At 33.8% G+C, this 24441-nt stretch overlaps 3 protein-coding genes across 3 annotated transcripts in view; 1 reads left to right on the top strand and 2 right to left on the bottom strand.

The window, feature by feature from the left end:
* Nucleotides 1-7442, top strand: part of LOC117124978 (ras GTPase-activating protein 1-like) — a 38001-nt gene extending 30559 nt beyond the window's left edge. Inside the window, exon 22 of the mRNA XM_033271328.1 lies at nucleotides 545-7442. Coding sequence (XP_033127219.1) covers nucleotides 545-661 — 117 coding nt within the window. The 3' untranslated portion in view covers nucleotides 662-7442. The remainder of the gene's footprint in view (nucleotides 1-544) is intronic.
* A 1752-nt stretch (nucleotides 7443-9194) lies between these two features.
* LOC117124964 (peptidyl-prolyl cis-trans isomerase B-like) lies at nucleotides 9195-12731 on the bottom strand. Its single transcript, XM_033271305.1, has 4 exons — nucleotides 12711-12731; nucleotides 11577-11690; nucleotides 10881-10974; nucleotides 9195-9439 (listed from the first exon to the last, which is right to left on the bottom strand). The coding sequence occupies exons 1-4, from the start codon at nucleotides 12729-12731 to the stop codon at nucleotides 9210-9212; spliced, it is 459 nt and encodes a 152-aa protein (XP_033127196.1). The 3' UTR covers nucleotides 9195-9209.
* LOC117124970 (SURP and G-patch domain-containing protein 1-like) lies at nucleotides 12599-23870 on the bottom strand. The gene is made up of 12 exons (XM_033271318.1): nucleotides 23817-23870; nucleotides 21504-21692; nucleotides 20621-20820; nucleotides 19933-20112; nucleotides 19282-19405; nucleotides 18575-18672; nucleotides 17942-18177; nucleotides 17292-17457; nucleotides 16597-16764; nucleotides 15633-15717; nucleotides 15242-15377; nucleotides 12599-14619 (listed from the first exon to the last, which is right to left on the bottom strand). Exons 2-12 carry the CDS (start codon nucleotides 21677-21679, stop codon nucleotides 14593-14595), a joined length of 1596 nt encoding a protein of 531 aa, XP_033127209.1. The 5' UTR covers nucleotides 21680-21692; nucleotides 23817-23870; the 3' UTR covers nucleotides 12599-14592.
* Nucleotides 23871-24441: the final 571 nt, after the last annotated feature.

Genomic DNA, 24441 nt, shown 5'->3' with positions numbered 1-24441 from the left:
TGATGATTAATGATGTAACATTCATAGAAGTAAGCTCTGCCTTGCCCAGTATATGTGTGATACATGTCTGTGCTTTGCTATAAATGGGAATGATGATGTCATATCACATCCATATATGGGCAAATCTCAAGTATTTGTCATTTAAATTACCAAAACCAGACAGATATATGCATATATGCAAGTTTTTTTTAATTGTGCGTGTCCAGCTCATCGGATATATGTTTCATAATTATTTATACCACACTATTTCCAACGGATCCTTAGCACTGGGTGTCAAATTGAATGTAGAACCGTAAAAGTGTTGGATCCCGTTCTGATTTGTGCAGTTAACTATAGAATTTGAACAAAAAAAAAAAAAACCATTAAATCAAATCCTTCAACTAAACCTATTTCTTACACTAAACATGGTTGGCCGTTGCCTCACCAAGAAGCTCATCCACCCACTGTAGTTGCTGTCCTACTGTTGCACAAGGTGTGAAAGAAGTCATTTTAGTTTGTAATAGTATTTTAAAATGATATATATTTAACTGATTCAACTTTTCAGCCAAGTTTAAAGAAATTGCTGGCGGTGACAGAGCAGCTGACGAATAAAAAGAACCAATACATGGGAAGGGCACAGGCTAAGCAGGCTGGGAAGGAAACCTACAACACAGTATCATGATCAGGTGCAATGACGTTGATGGACGAGGACCAGAACCAACAAAACTGGAAGATGGACACACAAAGTGACCATGGAAACACTCAGTTGGAACGATGCAATTTATTTTGAAGTGCTAATTTAAAGGATTTTTCTTTTTATTTCTTTTAAATTATTTTAAGTGCATGGTTATGTATTGTGAATCATTACATTTTTTTTTTTTTTTTTATGTTCGGAGTTTACTGGTATCTATGATGATGATGATAGATGTCTTGTTAAGCTGGCAGTTTGAACATATACATGTGTGTGTCCCAACAGAGCTGCTTCAGGGCCAGTGGTGGTGTCATTGAGGTGGCAGCATGGTTAATCCCCCAGTCCGACACAATTCATCATATTAAAGAGAAATTTCCTTTAGGAAGTATTTTTGTGCATAATACATAGTAAAATTTCTCAAACTAGTTTAGAAAAGCCCAGAACTGTCCAGTTTTTTTGTTTTTTTTTCGGATTTAGACCCTGGGCTTGCTCCAGTACTTCACCTCTCCAAACTCTGCCGGTCTGTTAAGATTTGTTGAGACCCCCTTCTCTTTGACACCTTAGCTGCTTCTGGTGCTGGCCACTGTTTTGGGCTATGAGGTACCACATCCAACTATGGGCTGTGAGGTACGGCAAGTCATATTTTTTAACCGATAGTAGACTTGTTGGTAAATCATTACAATCCGACTACTATATACTTAGTGAATATTTACCTGTATGATTTAATATATGCCAGTTGCCATTTGGGAACTTTCCTCGAAAATAATTGATTTTTTTGACCCAGCTGCATATCATATGTTTTTAATTTAGGTCAGTTTGCTTAACAGCAAGGTAGAGCACCAGAGATTTTTGTACTTAGGAAGTGGCTGGCTATTTTGGGGCACATTATTACATGAATATGTTCGACTACCATATGAGAATAACATATTTGATTTTAAGGTAGTCTACTTTATATATTAAGACTAATTTACAATCAAATACATTTTCATTTTATGTAAACCATGTATTTATATTTAGGTTAGTCATAACTTTTACTTTTGCGACCTTTATCCTTCTTTGTATACTTTTGGTGCTTTTACTGAGTAAAATAATGTGTGGAATCAATTTTAAATTACTTTAATTTTCAATGTTTTAAAATGTTTATTCAACCCTAAGATGATGTTTTAACAACTCTGCGAAGACACCAAAGGTTTAGCACTTAAAATGTTTCTTAACTTGTGTAAATTTTGATGAAGTTGAGAACACTATTAAATTAGGAAGAAGCATGAATTTCAAGGTAGATAAAATAGTGCTCAGATAAACCTTTTAAAATATATATATTTTTTATTATTTTTTATTTTTGTTTTACCGGTCAACATATTAATATGTTTATCATTTTCATTAGCGTTGAATGAGGTTTATATTTTTTATCTTTCTTCCAGAAGTAAATCTAAATAATTCAAAAATTGGATAAAACATATATATTCAAAAACAACCTAGTCAATTCATGAACATTTTTCCAGAAAAAAATGAATTATCCTGGAATAATACAGGTTTAAAATGGTCACTTTTGGAGAACAAGTACCAAGGTATTACATTGTATTTTGTATTCAGAAGTAGTTACGCCATCATTGTACCATTAGGTAAATATGACTTTGGTAGTACCATTGGTGTAATGAATAATTGTATGGTGTTTTGACTTTACAGCCGCTTATTGCGCATCTTGTAGATAGTTGGATGATGATTTATTGTAAGATATCAAACACCTGACATTCACCAAATACTGTAGACACTCTGCATGAGGTTGTGCATATTTAATTTGAATACTTCCCTAATTTTGACGACCTAATGCTAGAGACTGTTTATTATATTTATAAAACTTAAGTTAAGAGCCTGATTATTGCCTTTAAAAAGTTTGCATGCGAATGGCTTCTTTAAAAGTTTTTCTCTCTGAAAGAGTTTTTCAACACTTGGTCTCGTGCTAGTGCACTAATGAATCTCTAATTTATGTTTGTATCCAAACTTTTCTATGCATAATTATTCTTGAGATCACGCATCTAATAACAGTAGAGAACAAACACCTACTCCCCTGCCCCACGGAAATTGAATAACATGCATTCCTATATATTCCCCATAGCTTGTAATGTCAAATGTTTAATGCAACTCAACTATCATATGTTTAATTTTTGTCTTCAAACTTTTTCAGTAATCGTAACTGGAGCACGTGATCTAGTGAGAAGTATACAATTATCACGTGACAGTATTTTGAATTTGTGTGTAAGGAAAAGATCAGTATTTTAAAATTTTTGAATTTTTGGAATGTGTCGTATTGAAAAAAAAAAAATTTTGAGAACAATTTGTAACATTAACATTTAAAGATAATTTCAAAGATAAAACTTGATGTTGTCGTTAACGTTGTGAGTAAATAATTTAAGATGTATTTACTGGACAATCTTGATATTTTATAGTTTCACTGAAGCATGGATATGTTCCATAATTTCATCACATATTTGGATGTGTTATAGTACACACTGCAATTCCAGTTAATGTTACTGGTATTCATGGTTCATAGATTAGCATCTGTGTGTTATATATCAGCAACAGGTTTTGTACTATTTATAACAATTTAAAAAGTGTTTATTATTTTTTACTTTATGTTTTGGTCCTACTATAATGTTTTGTGAAATATTTGAATAATAACATCAGTACAAGTATTCAATGCTTTGTTAATATCTAGTGAAAACTTGGAATGGAAAAGTAATGGACATGAATATATTGCCTCTTGTTTTCTCTGCAATTTTTAATTGGTTAAAATTGTCTCTTGTGTCAACACTGTACTTTGGTAATTTTCGGTAATTGTCTGGAAATATTGTAGGTAGCATATTTAGAGATACTGTACTCGCGTGAATAAGTGCCCCATTTGAATAAGCGCTGCCTTAATAATATAAAATTTTCTTTTTAGCAAGCCGATAATCCAATCAATCCTTGGACTGTGGTTGTTGGCGTGATCTGAGCTGCAGAGTGGAATCACATTCTTCTTAGGTCGGTATCACAATGAGGATATTTCTTTTGGACAGATCAGAGCTCCGATCCCTGGACAGACAGTACATTTCCTACTTTCTTCTTACATATTTGTGTAGGCCTAGTCCTACTCATCTTTTTCTTCTTCCGACAATTTGCACCTTTAGCACATTCTTGTCTGTTTTCAAGAAAAATCCTGCCATCCTGCTAATCTCAATCGGCCGATGGCCAACAAGCTAACCACTACCCACCAACACTAATTGCATCCGCTATTCTGCTGTTACATAAATATTCCCAGCATTGTTGTCATGAACCATGTTCTCTGGACGATTATCTTTTCCGCCGCACCACCATTCGTAATGTCCTTATATAATCTTTTTTCATTCAAAAAGTGCCTCTTGAATTTAGTAAGTTCCCATAAGAACCCCTCGATTTTCATCTATTTCCATAAGTACGCCCTCAATTTCCACTCTGTTTTCATAAGCGCTCCGTTTAAATAAGAGCCCCGTCCGAATAAGCGCCCCTTAGAAAGTGCTAAAAATATTTTAAGCGCCCAGGTGCTTATTCGTGTGAGTACGGTAAATATTTTCTAAGCCACATAGTAAGGAGAATGATTTTAGAAGGCAGCTGATTGAAGGACACACAAAGTGACATAAACAAGAGAAAAGAGAACAAGAGGAAAATTAGAGAGGTGAATTAAACCACATTAACAGAACAAGCATAGTACTCACAAGTAGTTAGACAGAAAGGAGTGGCTTCCAACCTTCTACAAGAGGAAGGAAATTATGAAAAATTCTCTAAGCTACATTGGATTGTAATTTTTGTGGATAAAGATTGTGAATCCCTCTCAGGAAGTTTACAGAGGGCTTAAGTGAGTACACATCTGCTGCTCAAAGATACCCTGGCTCCAAATTCTTTAAAGGAAGCTGTATTTATTTGTTAGTAGGGTGCATAGCTAACAAAGGTTAGCCTAACTCACTGTGTTCTACACAGAGTTACTATACAACTATGACGGAAGATCATTTTCATTCATACTACATGATAATATCGTATATGTTAGACCTATCATGAATGGTGTATAAACCACTGTGTGCTTGATACCGTAAGTAATCTGGGCATAGTTAACAAATGTGTTTGGATTGAACACCAAGATAGACATAGGTGATTATAACAAATCATGTTGAAATTTGTGGAAACATTGGTTTAAAAAATTTTAATTAGTTTTTTTCAAATCTATTTTCAATATCAAAATGATGGATGTAGCACTGAACGTGATGTGTACCCAGTGTGCAATGAGCAGATGATCACTGTGTATTAATTAAATAGTCAAGACACTTTCTTTCACAGAATTGACAATCAGTAATTTTGTAAACCATTTTCATACTTATTATTTGTATAGTTGTAGATTGTCTGCAGACTGACATATACTAGGCAGATGTTCCAATACCATAATGACAAAGATATTTTTTTTTTCTTTTTGTTGCTTTTTCCAGTATAGAACAATTTATTTTTTCTGAATTTTGATATGTTGTCAGAGTAAAAGATCCACGTAAGATAAGAGGGCTGTAGGTCTATACTATCAAAATCTAATCAGATTTTATCTGCTGAGTCTAACAGACAAACTTGTTCAATAATATTTTGTCAGATTACTCTAATTGTATTTTTGTTATATAGTATTATAGTGAAAGTGTATATCTTTGGTATCATTTTTCACAAGAAAATAGTTGATGTGTGTATTTTATAATATACTGCTGGTACATTCAAATAATCAATGTTAATACAAGTAACAAATTTGTTCAAAATAAGTGCATTTTAGTATGTTTGCTTACAAATTAGTTCATATATCTAAGTATTGTACCAGGTCATTTTATCGAAATGCAGATGTTAGCTACAGTATTAGTATAATTACATATCAGATCTAAAGGTAGAAATACAGTGGAAATTCTATTGAACGGAGGCCGCCCCCAGTGCAGGAGATAATGTGGTATCTGAATGGAATGGTCTCATAAAAAGTTGGGCGCAATATTAAAGGATAGGATTTATTTATACGTAGGTACATGGGAGATTGCTGTTCTTTAACAGGGCTGGAGGAACGTTTTTTAAAGTGGGACCCCCACTCTTTCTTTTCTTGCATTTCTTTCTAATCATACAAAAATCTGCGTAGACATTATATATTTTCTGCCAAAAAGTTGGGAGGGGGCCCCCTTAAGTCTGCCGGTTCCGCTGGCCATGTTTTACTGAGGTGGTACTATTTAAGGCATGCCATCCCAAAACCAGCATATGGTTGCTAAAAGTTAAACTAAGTAATTAGCATAAGGGTGTGGCTGTATTGTATACTTTAGTACAGAGAACTGTATTGCTTTTACTCAGAACTTCGGCAATTTAAGTCGATTACAATAAATGACCCATCATTTTAAGACTTATAATGGGGAGAATATGAATATATTGAGTTTTTATTTTTTGGCCATTGATGCTAGTTTTGGGATGGCATACCCCATTTAGAGTTTCCACTGTATAATTATAACACAATGTTGTTTTATATTGATTGATGTTAATGCATTATACATATTAAGCTTCGAAATTGTCATTGTACCCACTCCTGAAGAACAAACACTTAATCTAGTAATTTTAATTGAATTAATGAATATATTATCTTGACCAGGTAGAAAAGATAGCATTAATTTACTCAACATAACATGCATACCTGCTGCTGTTGCTAATGATTAATGATTAAATTTTGTTGAAATTTCTTATATGATTATTGTTCCATATATTGCAACTTCACATTTTTTACCTTTTATTCTGTACCTAAATAATCTCCAAGTTTGTTTTGTTGTGTATTATTTGTAAGATTATTTTATTTGTATACACCAAAAATGTGTTTAATTTGTTAAGTATTGTTTATGAATTCCATAAAATAATTATATTTAGTTTGATTAAGACCAAGCCTATCTGTTGTATGTCCTATGAAAGATATTTTTTAAAATGCTGGAAAATGTAATATTTGGCCTAATCCTCCAGGATTAATTTGCCAAGTTGAGTTTGACCATTCCATGAAGATAGGGTTAACAATTCGTGGGAATGTGCAATCGCCTGTTGATCATCACAAATGGTGATGTCATTATTAGAAATAACCTGTTGTGCTTTGTGGCGTTTTTCATGACAAAATTGTGTCGCATATGAAACATTTGGAATTGCAGCCTCGTATTGCATGGAACCCTCTTTATTACACTTGAATACGTGGTACAGTTAAGTCATGCGTAATATTACTATAAAATGCAGACTGCCGTACCACACCTGTGTCGTATGTTATTTATATAGATACTTATACTATTGATTAATGAGACAGTAAGGAATGTTAATTTGTAGGTGCGCAAGGGCCTATGAATCCGGTAATTAAACCAGTACAGTCGCCCAACCCTGTGTATTTGTAGTGTGGAGCCGTTGTAAAACAAGCACCCTCAGCATTAATATCCAAGTTCAGTTTTGCCTACCGGCTATTGTACTCCCTTTCTGTTAGAAATCTGTAAATGGAAAATCTTGATAGTGAGTAGTAGCGCATTCTGTGTTGTTACAATTTTCATAAAGTCGGTCTTGTTTTTGAGAGAAGAAAATAATTGACTATTAAAATGCACTGGACAGAATTTAGGCAGGAAATGATTATCTAGAAGGTTAACGACAAGTATGGTTCAAATATCGTGTATATGAAAAGAACAGATACCAAATATAACGAGAGGAAGTGAAAAAAATAAAAAGTGTAGAATAAAACCAATGTACAGTATTTGTATTTTTTTATTTCGTTTCGTTTTATTTATAACATTAGCAGTTGTGTTCAGTGGCGGATTTGCTTTAAAGGGAGCTGTTTTTGCAGTCTTATTATTTTGCTTACAAATGGAATAAAAATATTGTGATGTTCGAATTAGCGCTGTGGCGCTTATACAATTTTTAGAGGTGCGTATTCGAGAGGGGCGCTTATAAAAAAAATTGAGGTTTGGTGTGGCTCTTATTTGAGCATTTACTGTAGTAAATGTTACAGTATTTCATTAAAGCATATACAGAACACGAATCATATCATTATTGGATACATATTTCATATTACATCTAGACCCATGTGAAATTGGGGAGGGGGAGGGGGAAACAATGTTGGTTCTGCTGCATTTTGGAGGGTGAAAGGGGATGCAGAGTAGCTGATTCATCTTTTGTTTAGGGCAGGACTTGAAACAAGAGCCCTCCCCTCCATTATAGAATTTTTTTCCAGATGCTTGGGGAATGCGCTTTACCGTCTGCATTCTAAGGTCTGTTAATGACTAGTTTTCAATTAGTATCATTAGTATAGAAAAATAGTGTGTAGGATAGGGAAATAAGGTAATTGAAACATTAAAAATTATAAAAGAATTTGAGAAGGTAGACAAGAGATCAGTTTTTCCAACTTTGCAAAGTAAATAAAACTAGAGGACATCCCTGGAAAATTTTTAAACCAAAATTGACTAAATCACTTGAAGTACTTCCTTTTTACGATGAGTAATTAATTTCTACAACAATCTTCCCGAGAGTAAGTGTACCAACCATTCCGTTGTTTAAAAAGGAGCTACTAGACACTGGCACGATAAGGGGTTCAAAAGGCTCAGCCTATAAACATATCCCTTTAACCGCAAGTGAAAGCTAGCTTAACTCATTTATATAGTCTTTATCTCATTCAGTGTTAGTCATCATCCTTATTGGTTTGATAAATGGGTGGATGTTCCAATTATGTAGAATGCTTCCCATTACTACCATAGTCAATACAACACATACTCAGTTCCCTGGCTGTATGCACGAAATAAATCTGCGTATTGGCACTCGCACCTCATTGCTGTATTCTTTTACAGACTCTTAAATTGTGTGGTAGATTTTTGTAGTTAAATTTATTTATGTACCAGTATTCCCACGATGAACTCCCAAATGCTTTCAAAGGATACTTCACAAAAAACAATGAATTACATAACTTTAAATAATACTAGGAATGCAAATAAATATATCACAATAAATTCTAACCGAACATCAACCAGGAATTCAATAATACATTCAGGCCCCCTATTATGGAACTCCCTCAGCACATCACTAACAAATTCGAAAAGTAGTTACTCATTTAAATCAAATATAAATTGTTCCTCATATCTAATTAGACTTTAGCTCCACTAATCTTCTTTATCTAATCATACTTGTGTCATCCTATCCAATCCCACTTTATCTTCTTTCCCTTATCTACCTTTATAATGTTCAAATCAATGTATATGTCATTAAAAAAAAAAAAAAAAGGTTTTTCCTTTTGTCTTGTTTTGTCTTGTCTTTGATCTCTTCCGGGCCCCCTTTTGGACATCTCTGGATCCGCCCCTGACCACAATACTAAAAAGTTACCGTAAATTGTCTTATTTATCATTACTGTAAATGTTAATATTTTGACTTCAGGAATAGTAAATTGAATAAAATTGTTAATAGGATAGTGGATATTTATTTCTTTATCAACAATATTTTGTGAGGATAGTCCATCAAGTCAGAGCTAATCAACTGGAACCCTCAGTGCAATTTCCTTAAAATAACTTACCATTCCTTTGACAACTTTGCCAAAAACAACATGTTTTCCATCAAGCCAAGGGGTTTTGACTGTGGTGATAAAGAATTGTGAACCATTTGTGTTTTTACCAGCATTAGCCATACTCAACCACCCAGCGCCATAGTGCTTCAGCTTGAAGTTCTCATCATCAAATCGATCGCCATAAATACTTTTACCTGTAAAAACATTTATATAATAGTATTTTTATATTTCATCTATTTTGAACATTTCTTATATGTAAATCACAAAGAGCTGAGTCAGGTAAATTGTGTTTTTTTTCTCAAGATTTTTGCTAGCTAGTGAGTGCGCGCACAAGGGATGCCGAGGTCTAAAATATCCAATGGATATAAGAAACTTGATATCTGCACATGCATTCAAAACAAAATTTAAAAATTACCTCAAACCTAATTCATAATGTTTATGGGCCTATTGCAGCTGCATTTGGTGATTTTTGGATCTAGTGACAACCAATTTTAACTTATATAGGTCTGACATTTATTTCTATTTAAGGTTAATCCTGGAGCCAACACTGCTGTCACTGATCTCTACTATAATAGCTGGATTGCTCATTGGCCCATCCTTGTACGTTGGAGGGCCAGTTTAGACAAGTTTCTTTTGGCATTTATTTAAATTATAATTAAAAATAACGATTCTTGCAATACTTATTATAATATAGTGAAATTTAATGTAGGAATTTTTTTTTTCAAATCATCTAACCACTAGTTAGATGATTATTTTAGATTTTTTCATACCATCTAAACCTCTAGTTTATGCAGTTTAGAAAAGCATTAACGAAGTCGCGTTGTTAGTGACGTCGATCCTAACAACACAAATAACTTTGCGCTTTTTTAAACTACATGAAAAGCCACATCAAGGTTACATGATTTGAAAAATAATCATTACGTTAAATTAAAATTTATTATTATGTTATTATTATTAAAATGTTTTGCAAGAATCGTTATTTTTAACAATAATTTAAACAAATGCCAAAAGAAACTTGTCTAAACTGATACGTCACTCAGGCCCTCAAACATAGCGTCGGCGGCCTAACTAATCCCAGCCAATGAGCAATCCAGCTATTATAGTAGAGACCAGTGATTCCTGTACATATGTTTTTTTTCCTACTTTTATACATGAATTTTGCAATTACTTAACTTTAAATTATTGTAATTATCATAATTTTAATATTCTACAAATTTTAATTATTAATTTTTTTTGTTTTATTGCTACATTTTATAGAAACAATAAGAATAATTTTTTCTATTTATTTATTGGCTGTTTCAAGTTTGACTTCAAATTATAAATAATTGTAAATATGAAATTTTGCATTTTTTTGTCAGTGTTTATCTTTTTAATTTTTATTTCATGCGAAATAATTATTAACTGACTTGTTTAAATATGTGAGGGCCCCTTTAAGTCAGCACTGTTGTTAGGGTCACCCTTGTTAAATAAAGTTGAATAAAAGAAAAAATTTAGGTACTGTATACTCCCACAACCCATAGGACCACATGGGACCACTGAGCAAATTGTAATACATAAATCAGAGAGAAATTAAAAGAAGAAACTTCTGTACTGTAAATTGCAATTATGTTAGTGGATTGTTTATATATCTCTTACCTCCAGTGCCATCTCCTCTGGTGAAGTCTCCACCCTGGATCATAAAGTCCTTGATAACACGATGGAATTTACTACCTTTGTATCCCTCTGTACCCTAAAAATACAACATGTGCTGTAGTTACAAAATTAATCCAACAAAATATACTGTGTTCACAAATAAATAATAATAATAATAATAATAATAATAACAATAATACATAATAATAAAATAATAAAAATAATAATAATAATACTGTAATAATGTATAGGATATTAATATAGTGGCCTATAATAATCTCTCAGAGCACTTACACACAAAAATGAATAAAAAAAAAAAAGAAGATAAATTAAATGTTAAAAAGATGCTTTTTTAGGCGGTCCTTAAACGTAGTCAAGGACGTTTCCTCCCTAATAAATATTTTGAGCTGGTTCTATTACATCTGCTATCTTCAATTTGTACTTTATATACAATCTATTGGTTTATAATTTTTCAGACTTATTGCATGTTCTGTGATGTATGTTGTACATGTAATTTTTCCTATGGTACCATACTGGTATGTGCAGTTTATTTCAATGAATTGAATAATAGAGCATTATTATGTCATATTTTGATTTATTTATTATTTAATAATGTTTTTATTATCATTTTCTCATATTTTTTAATATGTTCTGTTGTTTACTGTACATTCGAATCAGTTGAGAAAAAAATCTACTAACCTCTCTGGTTGCTAGAGTTACAAAGTTTTTTACAGTCTTTGGTACTGTTTTTCCAAACAATCCAATATCCACTCTTCCTATGTATTCACCTCCGATTTCTATTTCAAAGAAAACCTGAAGGTAAAAATATTTATTGAATGAATTTCTGCAAGTCAAATTGGCAGAGATAATGAAAATAATCTTTTCATTGGGACAACCTTTTTAGTTGTTTTAGAAGATACTGCTATATGTCACAAAATGTTAAAAAAAATGAATTGTTGTCAAATTAGATTTCCATAAAAAATGACTAATATTTAATTCTTTGAAATGGGCAATTAAGTTTACTGTAATTGGAAATATTGACACTCAATATTCCTGTCTCTTATACACATCTAGATGTGTATAAGAGACAGCCATAAATACTTTTACCTGTAAAAACATTTATATAATAGTATTTTTATATTTCATCTATTTTGAACATTTCTTATATGTAAATCACAAAGAGCTGAGTCAGGTAAATTGTGTTTTTTTTCTCAAGATTTTTGCTAGCTAGTGAGTGCGCGCACAAGGGATGCCGAGGTCTAAAATATCCAATGGATATAAGAAACTTGATATCTGCACATGCATTCAAAACAAAATTTAAAAATTACCTCAAACCTAATTCATAATGTTTATGGGCCTATTGCAGCTGCATTTGGTGATTTTCTCCTCCATGCTTAAAGGGTGGCACATACCTACTGGCGTACATAACTCAAATCTCGGACAAGAATATCGTTCATGGATTACGGTATCAATGTCAATGATTCAATTCAATATCGATTTGTACTGTGGATGTTTTTATTTAGGCTTCACTCCAAGGTGTGCCTGGACGTACCAAAAATGTGTGCCAGTGTTGTAAATGTGTTCTCAGTATTAATCAAGCAAGCACGTAATATTGGTACTGTATCTTATTATTGCTATTATTATTATCATTATCATCATTTTATTATTGTTTTTTCTTTTTTTTTTGTACAAACTGAACAGAAAATAATGCTAACACACTCTTAGTGACTACAACTCTAATCTTTATTCGATATTTTAGAGCTGGCAAATGTCAATCAAAGTGAACTTCCAGATTTACAGGAACTTGCTGCTAATAATTTTCAGAAAAATTACTCTATTCTCTTCTAAACACATTTTAGAAGAGCATATAATTATCACACATACACACACACACAAATCACTGGTAATCATCTTAAAACATTTAAGTTTTGTTTCTCCATTCTAGTTTCAATTACATTCAGTGTTTGATTACCCTTCAAGAAGTTAAAAAAAAAAAACAACACCGAAATACATACAGGTTTAAATCACTACCCAGTACTGTTTCTCTTTCTACTTCTAAATGTACTGGTGTTAGGTCTATTATTTTACTCTTCAATTTAATGGTTACTGTTTACATTGCCTGTGGATTTTGATGGTACTGATTTTTGTACCTTTCATTGTAGTATTTGAATTGGTATTTTTAAACATTTTTTTGATGATTATGACAGTTGGTAGGAGCACTACTTTTACTACAGGGTTGAAGAACAAACTAAAAATTGACATATTGATAAAACTCACTTATTCTGCAAAGTAACTTTGATTTGTTTTATAATGGCTATTTTTATTCAGCATGACATAAAGACAAACAATGCTTAGGTACATGCATTAAAGACAAATCCAGGTACCTTACTCGTGCGCGCGAATAAGCGTCCCGTTTGAATAATTTCCTTAAGCGCTCAATGATATCATGTAATTTTTTTAGCAAGTCAATAATCCAATCAATCCTTGGACTGTGGATGTTGGCATGATTTGAGCTGCGGAGTGGAATCAAATTCTCCTAAAGCTTTGTCTGCACTATCAAATTTTATCAAAAAAAGCGTCACATAAAAATGGATGGAAAGTAAGAGTTGAACACGTTCAACTTTTTTTGATACAATTTGATAGTACTGTATGTGATATGACGTTATCGTACACACATGTGGGAACATCACTTTTTTTTGTCACATAAAATTTGATAGTGTAGACAAAGCTATAGGTCTATATCAAAATGAGGATACAGTATTTCTCTTGGACAGATGAGAGCTCCCAGGACAGACAGTATATTTCCAACTTTTATCTTCTTACATTTGTCTAGGCCTAGTCTTACTCCTTTTCCGACTGATGCCATATTATGGTTTCTGGTAATATTAGTGTCATATTAGGGGTTCTCATAACACTGATGCCATATGGTTTCTGGTAATACTAAGCCATATTATGGGTTCTAATAACACTGATTCCATATTATGGTTTCTGGTAATATTAGTGCCATATTATGGGTTCAAATAACACTGATGCCATATGATTTCTGATAATACTAAGCCATATTATGGGTTCTCGAAACACTTGATACCCCATTATGGTTTCTGGTAATACTAGTGCCATGTTATGGGTTCTGATAACACTGATGCCATATTATGGTTCCTGGTATTAATACTAGTACTATACTATGGGTTCTGATAACACTGATGCCATATTATGATTTCTAATAATAATAATAATAGTGCCATATTATGGGTTCTAATAACATTGATGCCATATTATTAGTTCTATAGTAGTAACACTAATGCCATGCATTATAACACTGATGCCATTTATGGGCTCTAATAATAGTGCCGTATGGGTTCTGGTAACACTGGCCATATTATGGGTCCTACAGTAGTAACACTAATGCCATGCGTTATGATAACTATTGGGTCTGACGCTCTATTATAGTTCTGATAACAAGCCTTAGTATGAGTTAGCTTAGTTCATAATGACACCAGAGATTAAAAAAACTAATGTCATATCAATATTTCATATAACACAACTTTTCCATTATAATTAGTTGGTTAAAATTCCACATTATGTCATCATTAATGTCCTATGAAAACCTAATCTCCTATTCATCTCAAGGAATATAGTAGTGTGATATTTATTATGTTTTATTTAATTAATATGTACACATTCTGGAATGGCTCTTCATTGTCTTTCAATTCTCCTAGTAGTATGGTCGTCTGGGATTATTCTGAAAAAGAAAATGAAAGTTTTAACAAAAAAAAAAAAAAAAAAGAAATTTTAAAAAAAAAAAAAAAAAAAAAGAAAAAAAAAAGAAAAAAAAGACAATTTGTAGTTAATGGTTAAGACTGTTGGCCATAATATTTGGTTCAAGTTTGGTCTGTGGATGTTTGGTATTGCAAGGTATGTGCTGGGTTTTCCAGAGCATTGTGAAATCCCAAGTTTGAAGGAAAGCTTGTAGAAATCTGTGATATCATTGGTGGGACTCTAAATGCATTTAACACCAGCATGCCTGTATATGGTTTGCAGAGCATTATGCATTTTAACAGGCAAAACAATAACATAAAAGGACAATAATGAAACTTCACTGTTGACAGGATAATGAAAAAAATACTTAATGCTGTAATAAGCCAGGTTACCATATAATCGCTACACGCTATTGCTGACAGCTTTTGGTGATGCTGATTGGTTGGTATTCCCAATTGCTACACAGTATGATTGCAGTGAAAACACTTTAACAACACTGTAGCGACACGGTAATGATTTTCAGGAAACCAGGCTTTATGCGTTTTTTTCCAACAAGAGTAAATTGAGTATGTGATGAAATATGATTAAACCAAGAGAAAGCTTACCAGTGGGTTAGGTCGAAACCTGTAAGCTAACATCATACGCTTGCGATATGCATCATATTCATTGTCAGCATCCTCTTTGGTAAGGTTGGCTGGTCTATCAATACCAAGTCCTTGGTTGTCTGACCTCTGCACTGCCCTAAAATCAGATTTCAGTATAATAATTATAGGTCAATGACCCAAATTTCATTACAGGTGCAAAGTAGTAAGTTTGGGATATTTGATTTTTTGGTATGTTACGATTTTTTTTCTTTATATTTCATGTAAACAGTTTTTTTTGTCAGACATCATGTTATTTTATACTTTATTATATATTGCTTTAAATTGAATAAATCATTAAAAAAAAATTGACCTCTTTTAGTGTTACAATCATCTACTCTACAAACAAGTGTACCTATTGACTGGCGCAGTTATTCCCTGACCATCAGATCCAAGTCCGTCTCCTTCTTTCCATCCAAGTCTCTGCAACATCTGGAAACCTTTAGAAAAATATAGTTAATTTATTAATCACTATCATTACTATTACCTTCATTATTAATTATCATTATTTATATTATTAATTATTAAACAGTTCGCATTTAGAAATTGCAAGACTTGAGTGGAGATTTAGGTTGGTGGTTAAGATGCTTGCCTTCCAATGCCATGCCAGGGTTCAAAACCTGTAACAGCACAGGATTTATTCTCACGACTTAAAATCATCTCCACTCCTTAAGCCCCTAAAATCTACAATCTAAGTATAGAAATTTATATAGTGCTTTTTGCCAATGCATACAAACCGCTTGAATATGTGAACTAGGAACTCGATCAATGACGTTCTTTTCCACAAGGGTCCCTTTCTGTCTTGCTACCCGGAAACCGGGTGCAACTCTCCTTGTCCAAAACAGTGGTTGTTTGTACCGGTACACCAAGGCATCCCCCTACCCGTAATGATGTACTGGGTTCTTTATAGCACACACGAGCCAAAGTGTAAACTGGGCCTATGGTTTAAAGTCCTTATCCAAGAAGACTTGTTCTACCATCAGAACCATAGGCGAGCATGCTGTTCGTACCAGCGCCGATATTATGGCTGAAGGTTGCGGTGCCCGCTAACCGCTCGCCTATTTGACTCGCATAATGAGACTTCGCTGATAAAGCATCTTGCTGTTTCATATATTTTTCATATAAGGCCTCAGAATATAAGCCGACCTTTTAAATATGCTGGAAGGGTCACCCTCTTCAAATATGGTTTTTAAAAAAATATGGATTGGGGAAGGAAAATGTGAATGAAACTAGCAGGTAAAAAGAGCAGAAGAATATGTAAAAGAAGCTAAAATATACAAATACATCAGCATGTTTAATATTTTATTAAAAATGTTTACCAATATTATCAGCTTGCAGTTTGAATTCCTTATAATCTGAATAGTCTGGTGTTCGACCTTCTTTCAAGGCGTTTAATGTTTCCATGAATTTCTCAAGTTCCTCAGGAGGCAGAAAATCACCCAGGTGATGCTTGCCCCTACCAAGTGTTGTCAACTCCTCAGCATATTCTAAATGTAGAAATATATAAACAATTATAAGGGTGCTAAAGTGGTTTCACTTAAAAGAGGATGAAAGCTTTTCTATTAGATAATAAAAGTTGAAATATATTTAAGATGTCAGTTCTTGTTAGTATATCTGTATTTTTGCTGTTACTCCTTGTTAACATCCATATTGTGTTGTTGAGATTTTATATTTAGATGTCCTCAGGGGTGGCGCCAGGATTGCCGACGGGGGAACGAGGTCCCCGAAAGGGGGGGGGGGGCGGTGCCCCCAACGAGATGTCAGATTTCCCCGACAAAGCAAAGTCGGCAGCTCTCCCCCTGCTGGCGCCACCCCTGGATATCCTTCTGAAAGGGTTTGTAATGCCAATTTATTTCAGTGTATCATCTTTCAGGGAGATGTAATTCAAAGCCAATTAGTTTTAATGTGTTTCTGATGTTCCCAATTTAGACAACAATCGATAAAGATGTGACTTTGGAATAATACAATATAATAAATATTCCATGATGATGTCGCTAAGTGTACTGGTTTAAACCTTGTGTTTCCCTCATCTCCCTTGCTCTTAGCTTGTGTTCCCATGTGCCGCCCTCTACATCCTCATCACTGTCGTACTCATATTTCTTTTTCAACTCTTGGTGATGTTCCTGCTGTTGCATCAGCTGTTTTTGTCTTGAAATCACTGCATTGTACATGGCTTGCATCTAAATGTTGTTATAAAATCAATATAAAGTAATTGTTCAATTGTCTCTTATTTACGGTCAAAGATCATTTAAGGTCAGTGATATACTTTGGTCTAATGAGCTAACATCTAATTCATCCTTCTATACCTGTACTCGTGATTGTCCACCTTGGAAATTTAATAATAATAATAATAATAATAATAATAATAATAATAATAATAATACCCAAACATTTATATAGTGCCAATTTCAGCGAATGATCAAAGGAAATACTAGGGGAGCAGCGATGGGAATTTAAGCGGGTGCCAAGAGATCTCCACGGTTCAGCACACACACAGTGGCTATCAGAATTGGTTCTATGTTGCATATGTGACACTAGGGTAAATAATTGATGCACTACCCACTTCAGACCTTCAGTTAGTACAAGCCAACTAAGCTAGTTGCTTGGATCTTTTAGTGTGTTAAAGTTTGCACATAATAAATCTCTCTTATACATACTGCATACCTGTTTCTGCTCTATTAATTGCTTTTTCTGATCCTCACTGAGTTCTGTTGTGCCAATCATTCCAACAGGATTTATATTTGGAGGAACAGCCAGCTTAGGGGGTGGTATATCTGTATTCATCTCGTTACCCCAACGACTCTTGCGCTTTCTTTTGCCCTTAGCATCGTCACCTGGTGCATGGCCAGAAGATGGGATTGCATTTGAAGGACTAGCATCTTTAGTTGCCAACCATGCAACTGAAAATACAAGATGGTTATATATGATTCAGTAAAGTGTGAAGTTTTCTACCTAATTTTCCTTATTGTGAATAGCAAAAATTAGTGCATTATGCTGGTGGTTGTAAAGCTTGATATCAGTTGTAAGAGACACTGCAGTCTAACTAGGCTTATGCAACAACTTTGTCTACTGACTTTACACACACCCACACAATATTATCTTACAGCAAAAATGGCTGAGCACAAACACGAACATTTTAACAATATGATTCAAAATGTGAAAAGCATTAGAGAAAGGAAACAAGTTCCTGAAAATGCAAATTAACATTCATCAGAACTAACATTCCAATCCCTTCTTTTTAACAATGATATACATTTTTTGAGTCTAAAATCAAACCATCAATTCTTTTTACTGTACCTGTTTTATCAGCAAATATCTGCTGGTTCTCTATTCTATATTCATTCACTTTTTTCCTGTAATATTGGTGTAATTTTGAGCTGGTGTCCAAGAGAAAACTGTAGAAGAAATTATACTTGTGTAACACGTCAACTATATAAACTAAATCCACTTTGCTGTACATTTCATAATTTTAACCCTTCTCTGCACTAATAAAATGGTTTATACTTAAATCATCATTATTATTTAATGCTTGTGGTACACCATGTAGACATGTCTGAAAGGAACTGTTGTTTGTTGAGAATGCCTCTCAACAAACAACATTTCTTTGCTCTACGTATCAGTGGCAGATCCAGGAATTCGAAATAGAGGGGGCCCAGAGGGGACTTTCACAGATGGAGAGTCTGCACCACCTCAGCCCCACCATGGTTGGGGCTAAGGTAAGACGATTTGTTATTATGGCACCTTTAAATGGCCAGAAATGGCACTCTCAGACCTAAATTTGGTTAAAATTTTCCCCTTTTCTCCATTTATAATTTTGAAAAATTTAGGGGGGGCCCCCTCCTCCCGAATCCACCACTGAATATATTATTACTTTACCATGCAAACCTTAAAAAAATATAATTATTACAATAAAAATATGGTAAAAACAAAACTTTTATAGCACACACATCTGTTATCGAAAGAAATGCTCAAAGAAAATAGACAAGATGACACAGTAGTCTTACCGATATCTTGGGTTGTTCTTGTGGTTTTTAGCTGCAATTTCTTCAATCACTACTCCCCCATTCGCTACACTTTTTGCAAATGTTTCGATGATCTCCTTCATTTCAGGATCCTCTGGCGGTAAGACTTAAAGCCTCCTATGAGTATCAGCACATAGACCCCAAAGGGGGGAGTGATAGCAGAGAAGAGAAAACCTACCCAACTTTCTATACTTTATTAACCATACTATAATTTTGCCTTAATAACTGGTTCATAAATGTGTACCAATATATTTTTAAAAAATACCAATTTCCACATTTTTATTGGTGTTCATTTTCTCTTCCCGCTTTCATATAAAAGTGAACTGAGAAGTTCTCAACAGTAGCACCAGAAAATTCCCAACAAGGGTCAAAGGTCCAAAAGAGGGATCAAAAGTCCCTGAAAGAGATGCAAGGCCCATAACAGGGGCCCAAATTTACAACAGCCTGACTATGTTTGGAGACAAATATAAGAACAGGGGATATCTTTACCTAGGAAAAAATAGGCTGATCATTAGGACACTTACAAAAAACACGATAACAGAGAAAACTACTAAATTCGGACATTATTTTCATTGTTTTTTTTTTGAATAACAAAAACATAATTACATAATGGTTTAATTCAATGCAACTTACTACTGTCACTTGAGTCATTCTCATCATCACTATCAGAGTCCTGAAAAACAGTGGGCTTAGAGAACTTAAGTGGTGCTGCTGGCTTCATCTTACTAGTACTACTGAATGCATTAGGTGCTGAAGACGGCTTCATTTGAGTGCTTGTTGCTGGGGCTGCTGGACTTGGACTATCATATGGCTCTGTAAGACAATGTTATAGAATCACTGATTATATAGAGTTCTACAAGTATTAAATAATGACAGGTAGTTCAGTATCATAATACAGTATATTACATTGATGGTCCGTTCACAACACAAAAGGCCAACTCAGACAACATCGTACAACACAGCCTGACACGATTCATCATCGAGGAGAGTCATAAGCGGTTACCAGGAACATTAAACATGTTTAATATTCTACGACATGACTGTCCAAAACGCAAACCATCGCATCTAATTTTAACTCACACAGACCCGACAGCAAATCGTGTCAGACTGCATTGTTCACAATTTCATCGAACCATATTCATATCTGTTTACAGTGGCAGTGTTTGTGATATCATTTTAAGATGTCTTAAGAAATATCTTGATTGCATGAGGATTCACACAAATTGGTAAATCAGGCATGTAACCTCCACTTCCAGTTATGCCAAATGCAGAGGTTCAACCTCTTGTGTGGCCCTCGATCTGCCCCTGTTGAATGACTTACCTGTTGGGGGTGGCGGTGGGGGTGCATTTGCAATTGAGATGATTGAATGTTCTCCTTTACTAAGAGCTTCTTGCATCTTTCTAAATTTTTCCAAGAAACTGCCATCATTACTGAACGTATTCAATCCTGGTGCCTGTGGTTTAGGTGATGGAGTAGCCTCCTTAGGAGGTGGCGGAGCAGGCACGGCTGGTAAAGGTATACTGATAAATGAAATAACAATAACAATTTGTATGATAATATCTCTCCCAATATTCATTTAAAGCATAGTTCAAATAAGTTTAACTTTACAAAAGATCAAGACTTGGAATGACAGGAATTGGCAGGTGTACAACTGATCCAATAAAAGGCATTTGAAAAGTGAAGTGATTATATTTTGGCATCGATTATGGACTTTCAACGCAAAACGTCGCAGATCAGATATCTCAAAAACTAAATAACTCATCTAAATAAACTTTCGTGTTAGTAAAAGATTGGCAGTGGGCAGAGATATGCTCTCTACTGATACTATTATTATTATTATCATTATTATTATTATTATTATTATTATTATTATAAGATACATACAAATTCTATTTTTTGTTGATTACAAAGGTTAAAAAATTAAAGATTCGAAAACTGATTGCAGAAAATGCGGCATACTACTGTAGAGCCAATAGTGACTAACAGCTGCTTTGTTCATTGTTTTGGTAATCCAAGTAAGGGAATCAAAAGGAGAATAGATTAATTTATTCATTGTCATATACAATACAAAATTTGTTTACCAGACTGTACATTTACTATAGAGAAATACCTATTGATGTATAGAGGGGGTTTTCCACAAGTCATCCCCTTGCATAAATTTAAATACTGTACTATAACCAGTTGCAGAAATATGTAAGTCTACCTTGGGATCAATGGAACTCTCTTTAACTCCTCTTCTGCCAACTGTTTTTTCTTTTTTTCCTCCAACTTCTGTAAAATCTCTTTCTTCTTTTCAGCAAGTAGTTTTTCTTGCTGATTAATTGTCTGCATTCTATTATTCTGATACCCACCTCGTCCACTACTTGGACGGTAAGCCATCTTTGTTGTTCAGCTGTTTTTGAAAAAGATATACCATGTTTAATAGTTATTTCATATAGTGAAAAATCTTGCAAACATCGCACATGTTTGCACCTAAAAATAGCTAGTCTATTTTTAGCATCATCTGATCTATTCTGTCTTTGCAGTCTTACCCTCAAAAGTACGTGGGAAGCAGTTTGTGGAAAAGTTATTTTCCACAAACTACTTGAATTGTTCCTAATTGTTAAAAAGAAGCCTGGAACGAATATTTACATAAAAAAACCTTGAGTGGCCATTAAAATATACAGTAGGCCTATGTAATTATAAACATATTAATAATTTGACATGGAAAATAAACATGAAAAATACTATATATTTTCTTTGTTTTCATTTATCCATTTACCATTCAGTCTATTTATATGTATCATTTTAAACTGGTCATTAGAACATTTATGGTGAAAGGAAGCGAAATGTAACAAACAGAAGAAAACAAACGTATGACAAACTAATCTTTCACTGTACTACACTTATTTCATAAATCTTTTATTTAATAAGCATAAACATGATCAACATACATATCGATAATAAAAATGTGTCTCAAACCAAGTTGACTTAGTAACCTTCGTTGTTTTTCTGTATAAAGAAAACTAACAAGTGATACTGTAGTACTGTATAATAATAAAGTTTATTACCGCATAGATATAGTTAGTATACTGTAGTTTCATGTTTAACAAACGGTATACTGCTTAGCTCCCATGTTGTAGATACGCGGTCGCACTTTCAGCGATCCATACAGTGTGACCGAAATGCGTAACAACAAAAATAAAATACCATAAAATAAACCAACACATATGTGTGCTGTACCTTATTATCAGCTTTATTGAAAATAAATACAATATTTAAGCATTTTTCATAACATTGCATTGGTTAACTAGTTATTTTGGTTATGGGTAGCTAGATACAAAACCGATAGAGGGCGTTATAGATCGTCAATACAAACATCGCGATAGAAAATAGTGCCCCGACGGAGATAGGATCCAATGTATTAATTGGGTATTTCGCGGAAGTATACAACAATTTGACCGAATTACTTCCAGATAACACTCCAGAAATGATTTCTGGACCAATTTATTGGCTTTTTAAGCGCGCGAATCGATTTAGTAAAAGGGTTTTTTAGTACAACCAATGTTTCGTTGATTTTCAATAATAAAAGGAAACCTTCACTAGTTTTTTGGTTAACATGTTTGTTTTCTTCAGTTTTTAAACTATAAAAGATAAGTAAGCTTTAAATAATATTTGTGTGCATATTAATTGAAATAGATGGCATAAAATTATATTGTCTTATCACGTACCGCAGCTAGGCTCGGCTCGTACGAATAGAGGGCGCCCTCGTTAATTTGCAGCGGCTACAGGCGGGGTAAACGATGTTTTCCCCGCTGGCCACCGTGTTGTCTGAGGCCTGCAATTAGCCTTAGGCCTAGAATTATGTGATTCAATATAAGTTATTATACGTAGAATCTATAAGTTGATAAAAATTATTAAATCTAATATAAATATATATACTAAAATACTAAATTATAATCGTTAGTAATTGTCAAGTATTATTTTAACATGGCCTAAAATGCTACATAATTACTGTAAGGGACACACTTCTTGTATAAAAAACAACAGGAATTAACTCCAGCAAAAAACATTTAAAATAGCAATATCTCCGCTAAATATTGGTCTGATTTACACAATTTTTGTTTTAAAATGCTTCATTCAGTTATGTCTTTCTATTAAAAATAAATAATAAAATATTTGGGACATTTCAATTTGTTTTGTTTCTAGCTAGTATAGGTTGACCAAAATGACGTGTGTATGGGTTAACCAAACATAGGTAAGGGTCGACCAAAATTTGTGTACGGGTTAGCCACTTTGCCAAAGTGGGTATGGGTTGGCATGGGTACGGGTTGGTTGGTTTGTGTACGGTTTAGCCAAAAACCGCCTAGGCCTAGGCCCTAGCTAGGCAATTCAAGGCCAAAGGGCCTCTTCTTCCCTACTAGGCCTAGGGCTAGCCTAATACTACCAGCTCCCCCCCCCCACCTAGGGCTAGCTCAGTTAGTTGGTATTTACTCTGCTTTTTTAGAAAATTAACATTAAAAAAACAAACACTTACTCTTCTATTCGCACCCGATTGATAAATCGACCAGTTCAGCGCCGCCAACGCCACTCCAAGTTTCTATTCGCACGTACGACGTGCCTGCCTACCAACCTATTTGCACGGCATTCAGGGTAATGTTACAGTGGCGTTTATAAAAAAAAACAAAAAAAAAAAACAAAAAAAAAAAAAAAAAACAAAACAAAACGAATAGTACATAATCTATCTACAAAAAATTAAGCTACTAAGTTCAACGGATAAAATTTTGCTATAATTTTATTTCATTAGTATCTTCAGGTTAAACAACATTCAATTGAAGAGGCCTACGGTACAGTATAATGTATACCTACTTTTTTGCAATAAAAGAAGAGTGGTAAGACTTCTAGTTATCTATAAAACTTTCAACCACTGAGTAGGCCTGCGGTTGTGTTTTTTTTAAACCATAGGCCTAAAACAACAGACTTTCTTGGAGGTTTGAGGGGTAATGACGGTTGTGATTGATTGAGTGAGTAAGTGTCTGTCTTCCAAGTTCCCCAGGGTGTCTCTTTGTGCAAGGTGATTTTATAATGATTAACCTTGCTATATTGTAAATACATAGGCATCTTGAACTTGTTTCTAATACTGGTCTATCCTCGTTGAAATA

Source organism: Anneissia japonica, unplaced genomic scaffold (genome assembly GCF_011630105.1).
Source record: "Anneissia japonica isolate Jap-2015-1 unplaced genomic scaffold, ASM1163010v1 scaffold288249_len478412_cov200, whole genome shotgun sequence".
Lineage (NCBI taxonomy): Eukaryota > Metazoa > Echinodermata > Crinoidea > Comatulida > Comatulidae > Anneissia > Anneissia japonica.
Note: the sequence above shows the minus strand (reverse complement) of the source record. Positions and strands in the feature narration are given on the sequence as shown.

Bases quoted from the DNA above. Each gene is read 5' to 3' on its own strand.
- LOC117124964 (XM_033271305.1), bottom strand. From the start codon at position 12,731: ATGTGTTTAGAAGAGAATAGA. The intron at 10,975-11,576 runs GTTAGTAGATTT...TTGTATTTTTAG, and splicing joins TAACTCTAGCAACCAGAGAG to GGTACAGAGGGATACAAAGG. The intron at 9,440-10,880 runs GTAAGAGATATA...ATGTTTTTACAG, and splicing joins CAGAGGAGATGGCACTGGAG to GTAAAAGTATTTATGGCGAT.
- LOC117124970 (XM_033271318.1), bottom strand. From the start codon at position 21,679: ATGGCTTACCGTCCAAGTAGTGGACGAGGTGGGTATCAGAATAATAGA. The intron at 16,765-17,291 runs GTTTAAACCAGT...TTCTACATTTAG, and splicing joins GGAGATGAGGGAAACACAAG to AATATGCTGAGGAGTTGACA. The intron at 15,378-15,632 runs GTACACTTGTTT...ATCTGATTTTAG, and splicing joins ATAACTGCGCCAGTCAATAG to GGCAGTGCAGAGGTCAGACA.